The sequence below is a fragment of the Anomaloglossus baeobatrachus genome, chromosome 4, assembly GCF_048569485.1.
Source record: "Anomaloglossus baeobatrachus isolate aAnoBae1 chromosome 4, aAnoBae1.hap1, whole genome shotgun sequence".
Classification (NCBI taxonomy): Eukaryota; Metazoa; Chordata; class Amphibia; order Anura; family Aromobatidae; genus Anomaloglossus; species Anomaloglossus baeobatrachus.
Window position 1 is genome coordinate 433,139,739 of NC_134356.1, and position 17,969 is coordinate 433,157,707.

Here is a 17,969-nt window from a genome sequence, read left to right on the forward strand (position 1 = left end):
TCCCCTCCAGTGGTGTCTGTGCCTCCCCTCCAGTGGTGTCTGTGCCTCCCCTCCAGTGGTGTCTGTGCCTCCCCTCCAGTGGTGTCTGTGCCTCCCCTCCAGTGGTGTCTGTGCCTCCCCTCCAGTGGTGTCTGTGCCTCCAGCCCCTCCAGTGGTGTCTGTGCCTCCCCTCCAGTGGTGTCTGTGCCCCCAGCCCCATGCCCCCAGTTAATTAATTGCTTCACCCAATATAGCAGGGTCATTTAAACATTGATAATTTTGTGCGGCCCCCGAAGGTTGGTAGAAATTTCCAAATGGCCCCCGACAGAAAAAAGGTTCCCCACCCCTGCCATAGACTTATATTGGGTTCGGCGTCCGGGTAGATGTTTAAGTCAGGGTCCAAACTGGATATTTATTTATTTTAATTTTTTTTTTGTAAGTCCAGCTGGGCCTGATAAACCTGAACCATCTGTTCGCCCATCTCTAGTCATGACTTAGTGGGACATCTAGTGGCTGACCTGGTAATTGCTATAGAAATAAAATAATCACTGAGTTTTCCATGTGTATGTGTGTATGTGTGTATGTGTGTATGTGTGTATGTGTGTATGTGTGTATGTGTGTATGTGTGTATGTGTGTGTGTGTGTATGTGTGTGTGTGTGTGTGTGTGTGTGTGTGTGTGTGTGTGTGTGTGTATGTGTATATTATATACAAACAAGGATCAGCTCACCCCATCCAGAAGACCATATCCAGCACGGATCCTGATGAGCTGCCGGGGGGTACACTGCGAGTAATGTTAAAAAGTTTTGTTTGTTCACAGAACTAAAGTTCTCTAGTGTGCCTCCAATTTGCAAGAGTGTTTTAGCTGTGCCCTGACCCAATGTCGGGATCACCAGTGAGGTCCAAATTGTATTGGGCCTTTGAGGTATCAAGCGCTCGAAAGGAAATGCAAACTCGGTTCTGTTTATTTGGATGTAAATCTAACAATGCCTGCAACCTTTCCATTGAAGTCCAACCAGCCGTCCTTGTCAGAAATGGGTTATGATAACTTTATCTTTTATCTTGAATTTCGCAGGATAATACCCAGAACGTTCTTCTCAGAACATTGCATATAAGATAAGAAAATATCTGAATAAAATAAAACTTTGAATGAGACTATAAGACTGATTAACGCTAAACAAAATGTGCTAATGCAGTATTAATACTACACAGAATATAAAATATTGAAAACAACCCTTCTTGCCTGTATGTGGGGACTATAGGCAAGCCTGTGTCTTGTGCTTCAGTTTAGTAATCCATGGAGAAAAGGAAAGTAGGATTTAACCCCTTAACGACCATGGACGGATATATCAGTCATGGAGCGTGTCCCATTAAGCCCCGCCCCCTCTGCACACATCAGCTGTTTTCAACAGATGACGTGTGCCTGCATGTTGCGAGTGGAATCCCTTCCACTCGCAACATTTAACCCCTTAAATCTCGCTGCCAAAGTCTGGCAGCGAGATCTATATGCGCGCGGCCATGATTTTTACTTGACGCCGCCCCCACCGGAAGTCACATGCGTGATCACGTGACTTTCGGTGGTTGCCATCGTAGCACAGGGTCATGTGATAACGCCTGCAGCTATGAAGTTTTACTTTCATTTTCCCTTGGCCGGGACCAGAGGGAAACGGGAAGTGACTGAATCTGCTGTTTACAGCTGTATAACTGTGATCAGATAGATAAGAGGGATCGGATTGCTGATCTCTATAGCCCCCTAGGGGGACTAGAAAAAAAAAAAAGTTTTAATAAAAAAAAACTAAGTTCAAATCACCCCCTTTCTCCCCATTGAAAATTAAAGGGTTAAAAAATAAATACACATATTTGGTATCGCCACGTTCAGAAATGCCCGATCTATCAAAATATAAAATCAATTAATCTGATTGGTAAACGGCATAGTGGCAAAAAAATTCCAAGCGTCAAAATTACGTTTTTTCGGTCGCTGCAAGTTTTGCGCATAATGCAATAACAGGCGATCAAAACGTAGCATCTGCGCAAAAATGGTACCATTAGAAACGTCAGCTCGAGACGCAAAAAATAAGCCATCACTGAGCCATAGATCCCAAAAAATGAGAACGCTACGGTTTTCGGAAAATGGCGCAAAACGTGCGCCACTTTTATTGGACGAACTTGTGAATTTTTGTTAACCCCTTAGATACAAGTAAACCTATACATGTTTGGTGTCTACAAAACTCGTACCGCCCTGAGGCATCATACCCAAACATCAGTTTTACCATATAGTGAACACAGTGAATAAAACATCCCAAAAACTATTGTGCCGTCACACTTTTTTTGCAGTTTTTCCACACTTGGAATTTTTTTTGCTGTTTTCCAGTACACTTTATGGTTTCATTTAAAAGTGCAACTTGTCCCGCAAAAAACAAGCCCTCATATGGCAGGATTGACAGAAAAATAAAAAAGTTACGGCTCTTGGAAGAAGGGGAGCAAAAAACAAAAACGGAAAGTGCCCCGGGGCTGAAGGGGTTAAAGAGTTGGACATGGCTGCAGTCCTGACACGGATATACATGGAAACCATATAGAATGGGATGCACTATAGCTAAAATGTCACATGAGTAGATGCTTCAATTATAATGACCGCTGTATAATTTATCGTAAGAAAAACATCCCTGAGCTTTTTCTTTTTGTAAATGTTTGCAGAATGGCACAACAGAGGAAGTTACATCTGAAGAGGAAGAGGAGGAAGACATGGGAGAGGTAAGAGGGGATAGCAAGTCACCCAGGTTTGGTGAACTGTGTATATAGTGTATACCTTCTCCTCAGGTAACATGTCCTCTTGGCAGTCTCCTTTCTATGCCTCGTTATGGAGATCCTGCTATGGGCATCTTACTACATATGCCAACAGTCTTATAGTTGTGGGTAAACCGCTTGTGCTGAAGCCAGGCACCCAATTGTGTGAAGGCTGCATGAGAAAACGCTGAACCTCTGCTGTATCAGTCAGAATAGGAGTTAGATGTGACAGGAGAGTTAATGTAAAAAATTTAGGAGAAAAAACTCCAAGTTTTCCCCATTATGAGACCAGTATTGCTATAACGCTAAAAGTTGTCAGATAAAGAACATGTATTTCCCCCTCCCCCACCTCCTGTTAATAGAGGGTAGAGGCGATAGTGCACGTGCATGACCACCGCTACATTCACTTATACAGGTATATGGGAGCGGTAGTGGGCGTGCCTGTTGTGGCTGCATGACGCTACCACTCTAATCCCACAGGGGACTGTAAGGCCCCGATTCTGTAAGCGTTGGGTTCCAGTGGTTGGAGATCCCTCCCTGCCTCTTATCTTGTGGGTAGGTGATAAATATTTACAGGACAGCCCCTTTTTAGTATGTGTTTTAAATCTACAATAAAGTAAAGTTTAAAGCGTAAGTTATTCATTAAAAGATGTGCAGAATTGGTCCTATATAAATTTTCTGTTATTCAAGGATATTGAAGACTTAGATCATTATGACATGAAGGAGGAAGAACCAGTGGATGGCAAGAAGTCTGAAGATGAAGGCATTGAAAAAGAAAACCTTGCCATCTTAGAGAAGATTCGAAAGAATCAAAGACAGGACCACCTTAATGTGAGTAAATAATGTCTTCTATAGTTGATGATTACATATAGAGGAAAGTGGGAATGATTACATTCTCTGCATGCGGCTCATTCATTAGAGACCCTCATCTAGTAGGGTGTTGGCCCACATCTTATGAACTTCTGTGGTTCTGAAGGTGGCCTGTTTCCACTAGATGTTTGAGATTGTTCTACAGCTGTAATTAGATTGTGCTCCTCTTGTTGGTCAGAATGATTTTTGACATCCTCCCCCTGAGAACAGCATTCACCAATTAGTTGTCATCTTGACTAGTGTGAATGAAGAATCCTAGCTTTGCTTGCATAGAGCATTTCCGCTGACTCAAAGCTTTCTCCTCGGATCCCTTTCCCTGGCCGTCCTTCATCACCCCACTCTCCTCTATACTGTATTTTACCAACCTTGTACAGCTATTATGTACAGTTTTTGAAATGATAATCCTGGCAATTCTCAAACCTATGAAAGTTCTTTTGTTTAACCCCTTCACAACCTTGGACGGATCTATCCGTCATGGATCGTGTTCCGTTAAGCCCCGCCCCCTGCCGCGGGCAGGCGGCGGTCAGCACACATCACCTGTTTTCAACAGCTGACATGTGTGCCTGCTAGCCGCGGGTGGAATCTCTTCCACCCACGGCCATTAACCCCTTAAATCTTGCTGCCAAAGTCTGGCAGCAAGATCTAAATGCGCGCGGCCATGTTTTTTACTTACCGCCGCAACCACCGGAAGTCACGTGCGTGATCACGCACGTATCGGTGGTTGCCATCGTAGCACAGGGTCATGTGATGACACCTGCAGCTTCAAAGTTTCACTTTCGTTTTTCCTCGACCGGGAGCAGAGGGAAAAAGAAAGTGACTATTTCTGCTGTTTACAGCTGTATAGCTGTGATCAGCAGATGGCGATCAGTGATCGGATTGCTGATCGCTATAGCCCCCTAGGGGGACTAGTAAAATAAAAAAAAGTTTTAAAAAATAAACAACCTAAAAGTTCAAATCACCCCATGGAAAATTACAGGGTTAAAAAATAAATAAATATACACATATTTGGTATCGCCGCGTTCAGAAATGACCGATCTATCAAAATATAAAATCAATTAATCTGATTGGAATTTTTTTGCTACTACGCCGTTTACCAAACGCCAAAATTACGTTTTTTGGTCGCTGCATGTTTTACGCAAAATGCAATAACATGCGATCAAAACGTAGCATCTGCGCAAAAATTGTACCATTAAAAATGTTAGCTTGAGATGCAAAAAATAAGCAGTCACTGAGCCATAGATCCCGAAAAATGAGAACGCTACGTGTTTCGGAAAATGGCGCAAAACGTACGCCACTTTTATTGGACAAACTTGTGAATTTTTTTTTAACCCCTTAGATACAAGTAAACCTATACATGTTTGGTGTCCACAAACTCGCACCGACCTGAGGCATCACATAGATACATCAGTTTTACCATAAAGTGAACACTGTGAATAAAACATCCCAAAAACTATTGTGCGATCACACTTTTTTTTGCAGTTTTTCCACACTTGGAATTTTTTACTGTTTTCCATTACACTATATGGTAAAACATATGGTTTCATTTAAAAGTACAACTCGTCCCACAAAAAACAAGCCCTCATATGGCAAGATTGACGGAATAATAAAAAAGTTGCGGCTCTCGGAAGAAAAGGAGCAAAAAACAAAAACCGCAAAAAACTGAAAGTGCCCGGGGGCTGAAGGGGTTAAAACGTCCCAAAACGTGTATTAATATTTTTAAGTAATGTCTACCTTTTGCCTGACCTATGTTCTTTTAAAGGGAACCTGTTGCCTAGAATATGCGTTCTGGCCTATCAGCAGACGCATGTGTCCCCTAATTACACCTCCCTACCCAGGATAGAATGAGCGACAGGGGACATCGCTCCATGGTATCACGACCACAGGGGCGTGATACCACGGAAATATGCAGACGTCCATAGGGCAAGGCGCCGCCCCTGTGACCACATTTCCTGCTATTTACAAACGAAATATGAAGGTAATAAAACGTTTTTAATTACTTTCATATTATACAATATTACAGCACAAGGATGGGTAGGGAGGTGTAATTAGGGCACACATGCGTCTGCTGATAGGCCAGAACGCATATTCTAGGTGACAGGTTCCCTTTAACATGAAACTTTAAAGTGTGTTATCAACTAAAAATGTAACAAGTGTTTTTTATGTTCCCTTTCCGGTATTAGGGTGCAGTTTCTGGCTCCGTACAAGCTTCTGACCGTCTTATGAAAGAGCTCAGGGATATATACAGGTCACAGAGTTATAAAACAGGTCTGTTGATTATGTAAAGGAGAATCATTCATATACAAAGTAAGGTTTTGGGTTTTTTTTCATTGATAAGATGGCAGGCCAGGCTCCATTTTATAGACCTTTTCATCTGCTTTATCTGCCAGTGCATATGGCTTATTTTCCATATGGATCAATGGTCTCCTTGAAAAAAAAAAATGGCAGCATACACTGCTTTGGTCCAATTTTCAGACCTAAATTGCAGCTGGCTTGTGTACTCATCTGCTATGCGGGCAAGCACATGGAGCCAGTCACCCCTACAATTTCCCCAAGTTTTAGTATGGTTGTCTGAATACAGCCTATTTCTAGCCTTCCATCTCTAGACTCCTCCATCCTTGAGGAATCCTCAAGGTCCTGCCCCCACTTTCCATGTAATGTTTAAGCTATGTGGAACACTGATGTTATTTTCTGACTTATTGTCGTTTTATTGTTTTTTAGGAATTTATTCAGTGGAACTTGTAAATGACAGTCTGTACGAGTGGCACGTTAAGCTTCTTAAGTAAGATCCGTTTCCTTGTCTATTTCTAGCTTGCATGTCTCTAGGGAAAAATATAACAGGTTGTATCCCTGGTGAGAAATATGTAAGGGGATACAATTGTTCCCCTTCCAAATCTGTAGTTCTGGGTACTGACGTTTATGTTGGTATACAATGTGGTCCTGCTGTAGAATGCACCAGTTTAAGATGGGATTTATCAGGAAGATGTTTGTTTTCTTCTAGGGTTGATCCAGACAGTCCATTACATAGTGACCTTTTGGTCTTAAAAGAGAAGGAGGGCATAGATTGCATTTTACTGAATTTCTCCTTTAAGGTAAGTTATGAATAGTTATCAGGCGTGTGTTCTACCACCTGCGTGTTCTACGCTTCAATTTAAGATCCTTTTCAAAGAGTGAAACACAAGATGTAACTATGATATTTTATTTTTTATGTATAATTAATTTGATGTGTCTATTTTGTAAAGTATTGTTCTCAACATTTTTCCTGTCCACATAACTGGCGATAATTTTCTAACTGGACTTAAAAACCCAAACTGCTCCATTCCAACTGTGTTTAAGACTCCAAGGAGCTGCCCCCGTTCTCAGCAGGCTCAAAAGAAATAGTACATTGACAGTAAGGTATCAATCAGCAGGGGCTATGCACAAGCCTGCTAGACCTAGCAATGATTATCACTAAGTGATGAAGCCTTTATTTAAGTAAACGGCATGGAGCCTGATAAAGGCATATTTAACCTTGGCTCTTGGGTTTTGTTTTTTGTAATTTTGAATATTGCAGCCTGACCTTTTTGGATGAATTTTAAGACCTCCACTCCTGGGAAGATTGTCAACTGTCTTGGAAAAATCTTTCTCATTTTCCAATGATGGATTCCAAATTGCTTGGAAATAGTCTTGTAACTCATCCCATATTGATGGGCAGCAACGTGACTAACTTGAATTGTGGTAACACATGCCTGAATGCTTCAGACCAGCAAATTGTGAAAACTTTAGCTTTTATAGAGGTGGTCCTAACTGGCTGGCAGCACCTCATATTTACTTACCCTTTGTAATTTGCCCTCGTAGTAAGAGTGTACATCCACATTTGCTTCAGTGTATTGGCATAATTTTTGTTAAAGGGAACCGGTAAGGTGCAATATGCGCCCAGAACCACGAGCAGTTCTGGGTGTATATTGCTAATCTGTGTATAGTAGCATAGATAATTTTTCTAAAAATCTTTATTTCTAAAGATCCTTTGATATGCTAATGAGGATAGGGACTAGTCGCGAGGGCGTGATTTTCACTTGCTGAGCAGGTCCCTGTGGGCTTGCTAATATGCTAATGAATGTGCAGCGTCAGAGGCATGGTCAATCTCGCCTCTCTGCTGCCACAGCTGGTTTTCGACTTCAGTGCGCTTGATCAGAAGTTCTGGACGGGTTTACGCATCCCGACTTCAAACTGGTGTAGTGCGCGTGATCGGTAGTTCCGGGGACTTCTGATCCACGCGCACTGACCCGAAAATTAGCGGTGGCAGCAGAGAAGTGAGAACGACCATGCCTCTGACACTGTGCATTCATTAGCATGTTGGCAGATGCTAAGGGGGCTGACTAGGCAAGGGAAATAATGCCCTTGCAACTAGTCACTGCGCTCATTAGCATATCATAAAGTATCATTACTAATATTTTGTTTCTAAATATCTCTATGCTAGTGTATACAGGGATTAGAAATTGCACTCATAACGTCTCGTGGTTCTGGGTGCATATTGGATCTGACAGGTTCCCTTTAAATACCAAAAGCTGTTACTGTTGTATATGGAGTTGTCCCCAAATCGGGATATTTCTAATGTTTGCGATTTACTAAAGAACCTAGAGGTGGTAGACAAACACCTCTGCTATGTAGATCTTATTTCATCATGGTTGTTCTCAGTGTTGTATATTCTTTTCTTTCCGTTACAGGATAATTTTCCATTTGATCCTCCATTTGTTCGAGTGGTATCCCCTGTACTTTCTGGGGGGTGAGTATTAAAATTAAGAAGGCCTATTGTAGTAATGTTTAGCTATGGAGCCAGGCTGTTGCCACAGAACAGAAGTATAACAGTATATGAGAAGAGCCCACGCTGCCTTGGGTTCCAGTTGCTAAGAACTCCAGCTTAACACCTTCACTCTCGGATGATTTTTCATTTGTTTTTTTTTTTCCTCCCCTTCTAAGTGCCATAACCTCCCTCCCCCCCCCTTTCCCCTGTTATTACCAAATGAAGGTTTGTTTTTTGCAGGACAAGTTGTACTTTTGAACAACACTATTCATACTGCCACATATTATATTGGAAAATTGGGGGAGGGATCAAAGTGCGTTGAAATTGCAAAAAAAAGTGCAAATTACACTTTTTTTTTTTTTATTTTTCTTTACCATGTTAACTATATGGTAAAACTGACCAGGCAATATTATTCGCCATATCAGTATGATGCGTAGATATCAAACATGTACAGTTTTTGTTGTGGGGTTTGGTTTGTTTTTTTGTTTTGTTTTTTATACTGAAGAAAAATTTGGCAAAAGAACAGCGTTTTTGACACTGTTTTTCAAGACCCGTAGCGTTCACGTTTTTCAGGATCTGGGACTCAGTGATGGCTTATTTTTTTTGCGTCTTGAGCTGCCATCTTTAATTACACAATGTTTATTAGATGTGATTGTTTTAATCGCCTGTTATTGCATTTTATTGCAATGTTCCAGTGGCCAAGAAGAACGCAACTCTGGTGTTTGATTTTTATTTTTTTTTTTTTTTCTTAGTTACGCCCTTTACCGATCAGATTAATTTATTTTCTATTTTGATTGGGTATTTCTGAATGTGGCAATGCTAAATTTTTGGGGGGAGGTTTCAATAATTTATTTTCAATGGGTGAAAAAGGAGGGTGATTTGAACTTTTATGGGTTTTCTTTCTTTTCATTTTTTTCAAAACTATATTTAATTTTATTTTAAGCCTGTACTTTCTCGTCTGCTGTTGAAAGCAGTGCTTCAGCATCCCTTTGTACAGCAGAAATACTGATCTCATGTGAATGCCAGCGCTCTGCCAGCATTCACAGGATCTTTGTAATGACCGTGACAGGTAATCAGCTGATCCCTGGCTCATGATAACCCATCAGCGCCCCATGCGTGCGTCACTGGGCTGCCGATGGTGGCGTGTAACAGCGCGATCCCCGCCGGCATGTTAGATTGCGCTGTCAAACTGACAGCATGATCTATCTAGTTTAACAGGCGCGGGTGGATCTTGGATAGCTGCACATGTTGGCTGATCAGATCGGCCAACATGCGTGTAATAATGCAGACTAAGCGCGTGAACTCGCGTCAGTCAGGGAACCGGCCAAGGTTGTATAAATACATCCTTTAGTTGGGAAGGGATTTAAAGAAATAACATTATTACTTAAACAACCATTTTTATGTGTCAATGACTTCTGCATGGGAATAGGGATGCAATATGAATTACCACCTCTGAATATCTAATGTCAGTGGCTAGCTAGACTAGCATCATTGGCTGGAACAGGACCCCCTAGCTAGATGTGAATGAAGTGCACTGGCTTTAATTATACTTTAGTAGAAATGTAATGTCTTGTGTTTTCCTCTTCTAGGTATGTACTGGGTGGAGGTGCTCTGTGCATGGAGCTTCTAACTAAACAGGTAGACACTTCATCTTACCTGCCATGTAATTAATGGCTTTGTTACCCCGTACAGCGGAGCATTGGATTACGAGCATAATTGGTTCCGGGAGTGTGCTCTTAAACAAAGTTACTCTTATATCAAAGCGAATTTTCCCATAGGAAATAATTGAAACACAGACAATTCATTCCACAACCCAAAAATATTTACTGTATTTATACAAACTTATTACAGTAATACAAAATAATGTACTGTATTCATATAAAATTATTACAGTACACTAATACAAAATACTGTACAGTAAAAAAGCAAATTAAACTGCATATTAGATTACAATAGAATTGTTGGTGTGTAGTAGGTACACTATAGAGAGAAAAAACTATGTATAAATATGACAACCTTTTATGCTAGTACAGTACACAAAAACACACCCCAAATCTATTCTCCCCAAAATAAGGGCAGAACTAAGCCAAATGTGGGGTAGGAATCCTGCACAGACAATTAGATTACAGTACAAGCAATGTGCTGTACTGATTAGCAGAAAGTACAATACTCTATCCACAAATTGATAGCCGTAGTATATACTGTAAAATGGTATACGGTATATACTACAGAAAGTTGCCTCCAGAGCGGGTTAGAGCATGGTGAAGAGATGGAACTGGAAGTGTGCACGGTGACTATTAACCCCTACGCTGACAGAACAAGCTCTTAGTAGTTTATTTCACTGTGACTATTTGCTCTTATTGCAAATCATTGCTCTTAAACCAAGTTACACATTTGTAAAAAGCTTTGCTTGTCTTGCAAAACGCTCTCAAACCAAGTTACTCTCAATCCAAGGTTCCACTGTATTATAAATATGCTTGGAACCCATTTAAAAGACCTTTTTCCTCTCGATTACTATTCAGATCCTGTATTTAACGAGAGGACGCCTCCTTTTTAAGCAGCTTCCAATAGATTAGATCAAGATTTTACTGTGTGCAAAGTGAAAATCATAATCTTCCCTCTAAATAATTTTTCTTTTTGAATCCTATTCAACCTTTTTGTAACTTTTCATATTTCTTATTACTCTTCTTTTAGGGCTGGAGCAGTGCCTATTCAATAGAGTCTGTTATCATGCAAATCAATGCTACCCTAGTTAAAGGGAAAGCCCGTGTGCAATTTGGAGCCAATAAGGTGAGTCTTAGCTGCCTGTGAGTAATAGTACAGTGACCTGAAGTTAGCAATAACTTTTTTTTTTTTTTTTTTTTTTTTTGTATGCGTGTTTTTCAGAATCAGTATAATCTTGCCCGAGCACAGCAATCCTACAAATCACTTGTACAGATCCACGAGAAGAATGGTATTTTCTTTACTGTAATGTATATCATATTTTGAGGAGGTAGAATGCATTAGGCTATGTATGTGGTATCCAATGATCGGTTCAGGGTTTCCCCCATCTGAGAGCAGCATAATACAGAGACCCTGATTCAAGTGATGTGTCGCTTACTGAGCTGTTTTGCTATCATTTTGATTAAATGTTTTCTCTGCTGCATATCTAGCAGTTATACAGAGCTCATGAATATGCTGGACTACCTGGCAGCACACCAAGTAGTCCTTTAATGATGATCTACTGCTTGTTAACCAGTGATTTCATCAAAACTACACTAAGCAGCCCAGTAAGTCACACATCGCTGGAATCAGGACCTCTGCCCCTTCACTTTGCTACTTTCAGAGTAGGTAGCAAAAACCTGGTGACAGATTCCCTATAAAGAAATGTTGTATGGGGATGCAGAGGGCTATTTCTTAATGGAAGCCTGTCGCCAGATTTGGCCCCTATAAGCTGTGACCTCAATTGGTGTGCTCTTATATACAGCATTCCATAATACTGTATATAAGAGCCTAGGCCACGCTGTATAATGTAAACACTTTTTTATAATACTGACCTAGGGGGGCGGTCCGTTAGTTGTTGCTGATCTCCGGTCCGGCGCCGCCTCAATCTTCTGTGTTCGGAGTCCTCTTGTCCAGCCCAGTGTATGTCGCATCCAGCATGATTCTCAGTGCGGCCTCTATTGTGCACTTTGATCTGTTGGCTGAAGGTAGATCAAAGTACTGTAGTGCGCATGCGCTTTTTCTCACGCCTGTGAATTAAAGTACTTTGCTCTGCCCTCAGCAAGGCAGATTTATTATTTTATTATCAAATTGCGCATGTGCAAGAGCGTAATGGAGGCCTCTCTGTGAATGACAATGACACATCATGCACGGGGCTGGGCAAGAGGACTGAGATCGCAGAAGATGGAGGAGGCGCCGGGCCAGAGAGCAGTGGCAGCCATCGGACCGATCCGCCCCCTAGGTAAGTATTATAAACGTGTTTTTTACGTTATACAGAGCGGCCTGGACTCTTTTATATACAGTATTCTGGAATGCTGTATATAAAAGCTCACTGGTGGTAGCCGCAGCTTATAGGGGCTAATCTGGTGACAGGTTCTCTTTTAAGCAATCACCAAATTATGCCATTTTATGATCTAATAGAAATCTATAATAAGGCTAAAAGGAGTATTAACCCTCAGTTTGTTACATGCCATATACTTATGCTGTTGCTGCATTTCGCTATGGCACTTCTCGCAATGCACCTAGGAGGGGAGGTGTGCCTGAGCTTGGGCGTTGCCAAAATGGATAGATACCTCTACCTCTAAATTTGCAGTCAAAAAATTCCAAAACCAAACTTTCGGTCTAATGGACCCTGCATGTCTAAGGGGTACTTCTCAAATAGCGAGATCGCTGCTGAGTCACAGGTTTTGTGACATACCAGTGACCTAATCAGTGATCTCGCGGTGTGTGACACTTAGCAGTGACCTGTGTAACGATGTTCTGGTTCATTTTTTGCTCGTTGGTCTCCTGCTGTGCAGCACACATCGGCGTGTTTGACGGTGGGAGACAAACGAGCACAGACTCTGTGTAAGCAGCATACACTGGTAAGCAGGGTAAATATCTGGTTACTAAGCAAAGCGCTTTGCTTAGTAACCCGATGTGTACCCTGGCTACGTGTGCAGGGAGCCAGCGCTAAGTGGTGTACGCTGGTAACCAGCGTAAATATCGGGTAACAAAGCAAAGCGCTTTGCTTAGTTACTCGTTATTTACCCTGGTTACAAAGCACTGTGTGGCTTGTCGCTGCTGAGATTTGCCTGATAACCTGGTCAGGATCGCTGGTGAGTTATATCGTGGTCGGAATTGCTGGTACGTCGTTTAGGGAGATGGTACCCTAAAGGTTTAAAATTAAAAAAAACTATTGGGTATGAGTTTGCTCATTGGGGTCCTGGCTGCTGACACCCCCCCTCCCCCCCCCACCACCCCTTTGTTCTGCCTAGGCTTTTCTTTTCACTTACAATAGTCTTAGTTTATAGTATAAGATCATGTTGATAAGTTCAGTGCGCTGCGATAATGTTTGTTTTTTGGGTTTTTTTCTTCATATATAGGCTGGTACACTCCTCCAAAAGAAGATGGGTAACTTGAACTAAACCTGGACCAAGATTTAAATCCATTTTTTTTTGTTTTTCTATTTCTTTCCAAAACAGATCCGATATTGCCCTTTTTTTGGTCCTCTGTACAGAATGTTAGTTTATTAGATAAAAGAACTGTCAGACCTGACCTGTATATTAGACCAAGTCTGCTTCTCTGGCAACAAGAGCAGCTGCCTTTGCTGAAGAGGCCACTCCAAATATTTTAATGCCCTATTTAAATCAGAAGATATAGCTTAGTTACACCATTCCACTTTTATTAGACTGTTGTAAATTGCTTTCACTTTGTTCATGTGTTCATATTTTTGTTTTTTTTTCTGTTTTTTTTGCAGAACGTTTTCTGCAAAATAAATTGCTTTGTATAGTTTTCATTTAAAGCCAAACAATTGTTTGATACTATTAAAATATAAGAATGCCGTTTTTAAGAAGTTGTTGCAGCAGGTGACTGTAGTACCCTGGCCACAGCCAGATATTGGAGAAAAAAAGAGCATTGCCAAATGTGTTGTGGGTAGATCACCTTAAGGCCATGGAGTAGAAAAATATCTGAATGGCTTGAAATTCAGCTTGGGGCTTTTTTTGCTTTTTTCTTTTTTTTTTCTTAATTTTTTTCCCTCGACTGGGGAAGAGTATAACTGCAATGATACCTCTCCAAAATGTTAAGGAAAATTAATGTTCACGATTTCTCAATTTTTTTTTTTATTTTTTTTTTTTATTTTTTTTTGCTTATTCTGGTCAAGGACATTTTCTAGTCCATATCTAAATGTCTAATGTTGCAACAAACCCATATGTTGTATTATAGTTACAGCGGTTGCTTGTCATCCTCCTTCCAGTTTCTGAAAAGGGTAACAACCCAGTCTAAGGCCTCAGGCTGCTTTCACACTACATTATTACCTACGTTCACTGGTCCCATCGGGGCATCCATTTGAACCCCCTACAAAATGGGTTTTGGACGCATGCGCCGAAGGAGCCATTGACTATAGTGGTGCAAACTGAGTCACCGCGTGTTGTCTTGCATCATTTTCGGGTGTATACGCTTTCTGAAGGCGAACACCCAGGTGCAGTCTACTACGTCTGGGTGTCCGCCTACAGAAAACATATATGCCCTAAAATGGTGCAAGACAGAGCACACAGTGACTCAGTTTGCACCAGTATAGTCAATGGCCCCGTCGACACGTGTCCGAAACTCATTTTTTTTTTGAGGGGGGTAATTGGATGGAAGCTCCGACTGGACCAGTGAATGCAGGTAATAACGCAGTGTGACAGGGTCCTTTAGCTACATGGTAGCGTGAGATGGCATGGTAACTACTGTAATCACATGGATTCAGCCTCCTGCCTTTTTCAACTTTAGTCTACGAGCATGGTTTCCAAACTGGCGTGTGATCACCCATCCCAAAATAATTCCTAGAGCGTGCACCTACATCACTGCATCTAAACTGATCCGATCATTTATGCCTCGACCTGGTTGGTCTTGTGGTTAGTTTCAGTAGTGTTTGCGGTGTTATTTCTTCTTCTGCCCACACCTTCATTCTTCTGGTATGTTCTTATTCCCCCCATTTGACTATAGAGCTATATCTGATGCTAAAGAAGCAAACCAATGTTTCTTGAGAAGACTGATTTTGGGTTTTGTTTTGGGTTTTTTTTTTCATTTTTTACGGGTTGTTGCAATTCTATCGATTCTTATTGAACTCGAATTGGCACATAATCAGGACTTTGAAGAGACAAGAGGCTGTACAGTTTTGAGTTAAGGATAAGCAGGAGACATTGTGTTCAGGATGACCTCCAGCTCCAAGCATAGTAAGCTCTATAGACATTGTAAACTTGACTTCAGATATCTGCCCACATTTTGTTTTTGGTTTTTTTCCTCGCCAAATGCCTTTAGTTTGTAAGTAGACATTACTTTGTATAGTAAGGGTAAAGGTGGGGTTGGCTTGATTGGTTGCCTTTTTTTGTGTTTTTAATGGGGTGAATCTGTGCATTCTGATAAAGGAAATGGGATTTATTTGGACTTGTGTAAAGTTTTCGACACTTTGTTTCAGGGAAGAGATTTTTCTCTAGTAGTCTCTGACATTTCAAATATCAAACTGTGAATAGAGCCATACAAAGTTTACTCAGATCTGTATATTCTTTCTGAAGACCACCTGCCCCATTCTAACCTATAGGTCTGGCTACTTGGATACTGCTGTTCCTGTGTGGGTTACCCCCCCCCCTTTTTTCTTTACAGATTGACCCCATTAGGCTCACTGCTGTTGTATCTTCATGTGTATTTGTTTACCTCTTCTAACATTTGGTATGCAGAGCAAGCTAGCCCAAAGCTTTTGTTCTGGATCTTGCCATTTACTGTCTGAATCCCCCATAACATATATGCAATATTCTGCTATGTTGATGTATGTTTTGTTAATCTCCAATATGGTTTGTACTATTGCAGATACCATTTCTGTGGGTACCTTGCAGGATTTGGCTAAAGATATTCTCCTCCCTAGGTGCTCCATTCTATATTTTTGCCTGTACATATGTTTTTATAAGGCCACCCCCCACCCCCTCATTTAACATCTATTTCGATGAACCTTTAGGAAAGACAAAAACCTGAAAATATTCTAAGTGGTATTGACTTTTTATAGGGTTTAGAAGGTTGCTGACTTGGCATGCTTTTGGGTTTTTTGTTTTTTTTGTTTTTTTTCTTTTCATTGCAGAATTATTTGGCAATGTACAGTAATCTGTAAACTTGCATCAAGTTTATGATTAAACCATTTTAAGATATAACTTGTTGATTCTGAGTTCTCAATTATTTCCTTCTTGCCTCTGTACAGTAGTCGCCTGCCACATACGTGAAATAAAATAGAACATGAAACACTGGATATGTCTGAATTTTTGCAAATTATGTTAAAGAATAAGGGTGGAGAGCGGTAATGTAAAAACTATCTTCAGTGCTGCACTGTTCAACTCTCCTCCTCCACACTTGTCTGTATCCTGTCCATGTGTATACCTGTAGAAGATGGTGTAAATGTATGAAACCCACAGTTTACAGCCCGCATACTTTTCATCCATGTAAACCAGAACAAGTGATACATCTGTGCACCGCTCTTGTCCATAAGCGGCCATTGCCGTGGTACAATTATGTGCCCCAAATGTATCATGCAACCTCTTTAAAAGAGTCTTGCTGTCATAATAAAAAAACATTGAGTAAAAGATTTAGGAAAAACAAACTTAATTGCAATTCATTTTTCTATTACACCCTTTATATAGTCTTTTGATTTGTCTCTATATTATTAATGCAATAGCTCATCGAGTAGCGGGCTTCTCCTGCTCTGGTTGAGCATGTGCAGTTTTCTGTAGTAAGTGAACTGTGTGAGAGATCAGGGAGCATATAACTCCTCACAGAGGTTAAGGCCAGAGTCACACATGCAATTGACTCGTGCGAGTCTCGCATCGCATCACCCAGCATGGCTGCGCACTCTCGTGACTGCTGCGGGTCGGCTGCATGTGTTTCTATGCAGCTGAGATACTCGTGTTTGGAGAGCATGATGCGATGCGAGACTTGCACATGTGAATCTGGCCTTCCAATGCGAGAGCATCGAAAGCGATATGCTAATGACCTCTGCTGCATGAGTCAGCCGAGGGTCATGGAACTGTGATGTGATCTTGCTTTCGTATCACAGCCTTGGAGAAGAGGGAGGGAGCACTTTCTCCCATCTCCTCCGCTGTCTGTCTATGCGTATATCGCACTACAGTCGCATAACATGTGACTGCAGTGAAGTGTTTCACACTCCCATAGGCTTGTATGGGGGTGTGTGAGCCGAGACTCGCTAGTGCAATCGCAGCATGCTGCGATTGCACTGAGAGCATGATTCGTGTTGAGAAAAAAAAGGAAAGAGGAAACTGTCTCGGTAACACTGGTGCGATCCGATGTTTTATCGGATTGCACTCGCACATGAAAATCGCAAGTGGAAAAGAGCCCTTCAAGTGAGAAACAGCATTGTGACTGAGAACACTTCTTCCACGATTGTTTGAGAGTTAAGGGCATGGGTAGTAACGGCTGTGGAATTAGAATCCGTGTAAAATAGACAGACTGCTAAAATAAAATATAGAATATATTGGGTACAGTAGTTCATTGCACCATATTATTTTTATTTATTTTTTATTTTTTTTTCAGAATAATTTGGGAAAGTTGGGAAATGTCATCTTTTCTATTCCTGACCAAAGGATCTAGGCTTCTGGTTGAGATAAATCTGTGCTGCACTTTATGTACATGATAGGTAGTGAAACTCCTCCTCTACAGATAAAGGTAAAACAGACTGGGAAGGAAGATACGCCGGCATTCATCTCACAACTGCTAGAACAGGTTCTTGCTATTGGCACTGACAATGCTTCAAACATAAGTAGAATAAAACTGATAAATGAGAATAATTAATGAAGTTGAACAGCGGTGAGAAGAGAACTTTAGTTTCACAAT

At 41.1% G+C, this 17,969-nt stretch overlaps 1 protein-coding gene across 1 annotated transcript in view; it reads left to right on the forward strand.

Moving 5' to 3' along the window:
* Positions 1 to 14,600, forward strand: part of UBE2Q2 (ubiquitin conjugating enzyme E2 Q2) — a 42,363-nt gene extending 27,763 nt beyond the window's left edge. The window contains exons 4-13 of the mRNA XM_075345470.1: positions 2,672 to 2,728; positions 3,452 to 3,592; positions 5,812 to 5,896; positions 6,350 to 6,410; positions 6,630 to 6,720; positions 8,335 to 8,393; positions 10,001 to 10,049; positions 11,106 to 11,201; positions 11,298 to 11,364; positions 13,478 to 14,600. Of these exons, the coding sequence (XP_075201585.1) occupies positions 2,672 to 2,728; positions 3,452 to 3,592; positions 5,812 to 5,896; positions 6,350 to 6,410; positions 6,630 to 6,720; positions 8,335 to 8,393; positions 10,001 to 10,049; positions 11,106 to 11,201; positions 11,298 to 11,364; positions 13,478 to 13,509 (738 nt within the window). The 3' untranslated portion in view covers positions 13,510 to 14,600. The remainder of the gene's footprint in view (positions 1 to 2,671; positions 2,729 to 3,451; positions 3,593 to 5,811; positions 5,897 to 6,349; positions 6,411 to 6,629; positions 6,721 to 8,334; positions 8,394 to 10,000; positions 10,050 to 11,105; positions 11,202 to 11,297; positions 11,365 to 13,477) is intronic.
* The last annotated feature ends 3,369 nt before the right edge of the window (positions 14,601 to 17,969 follow it).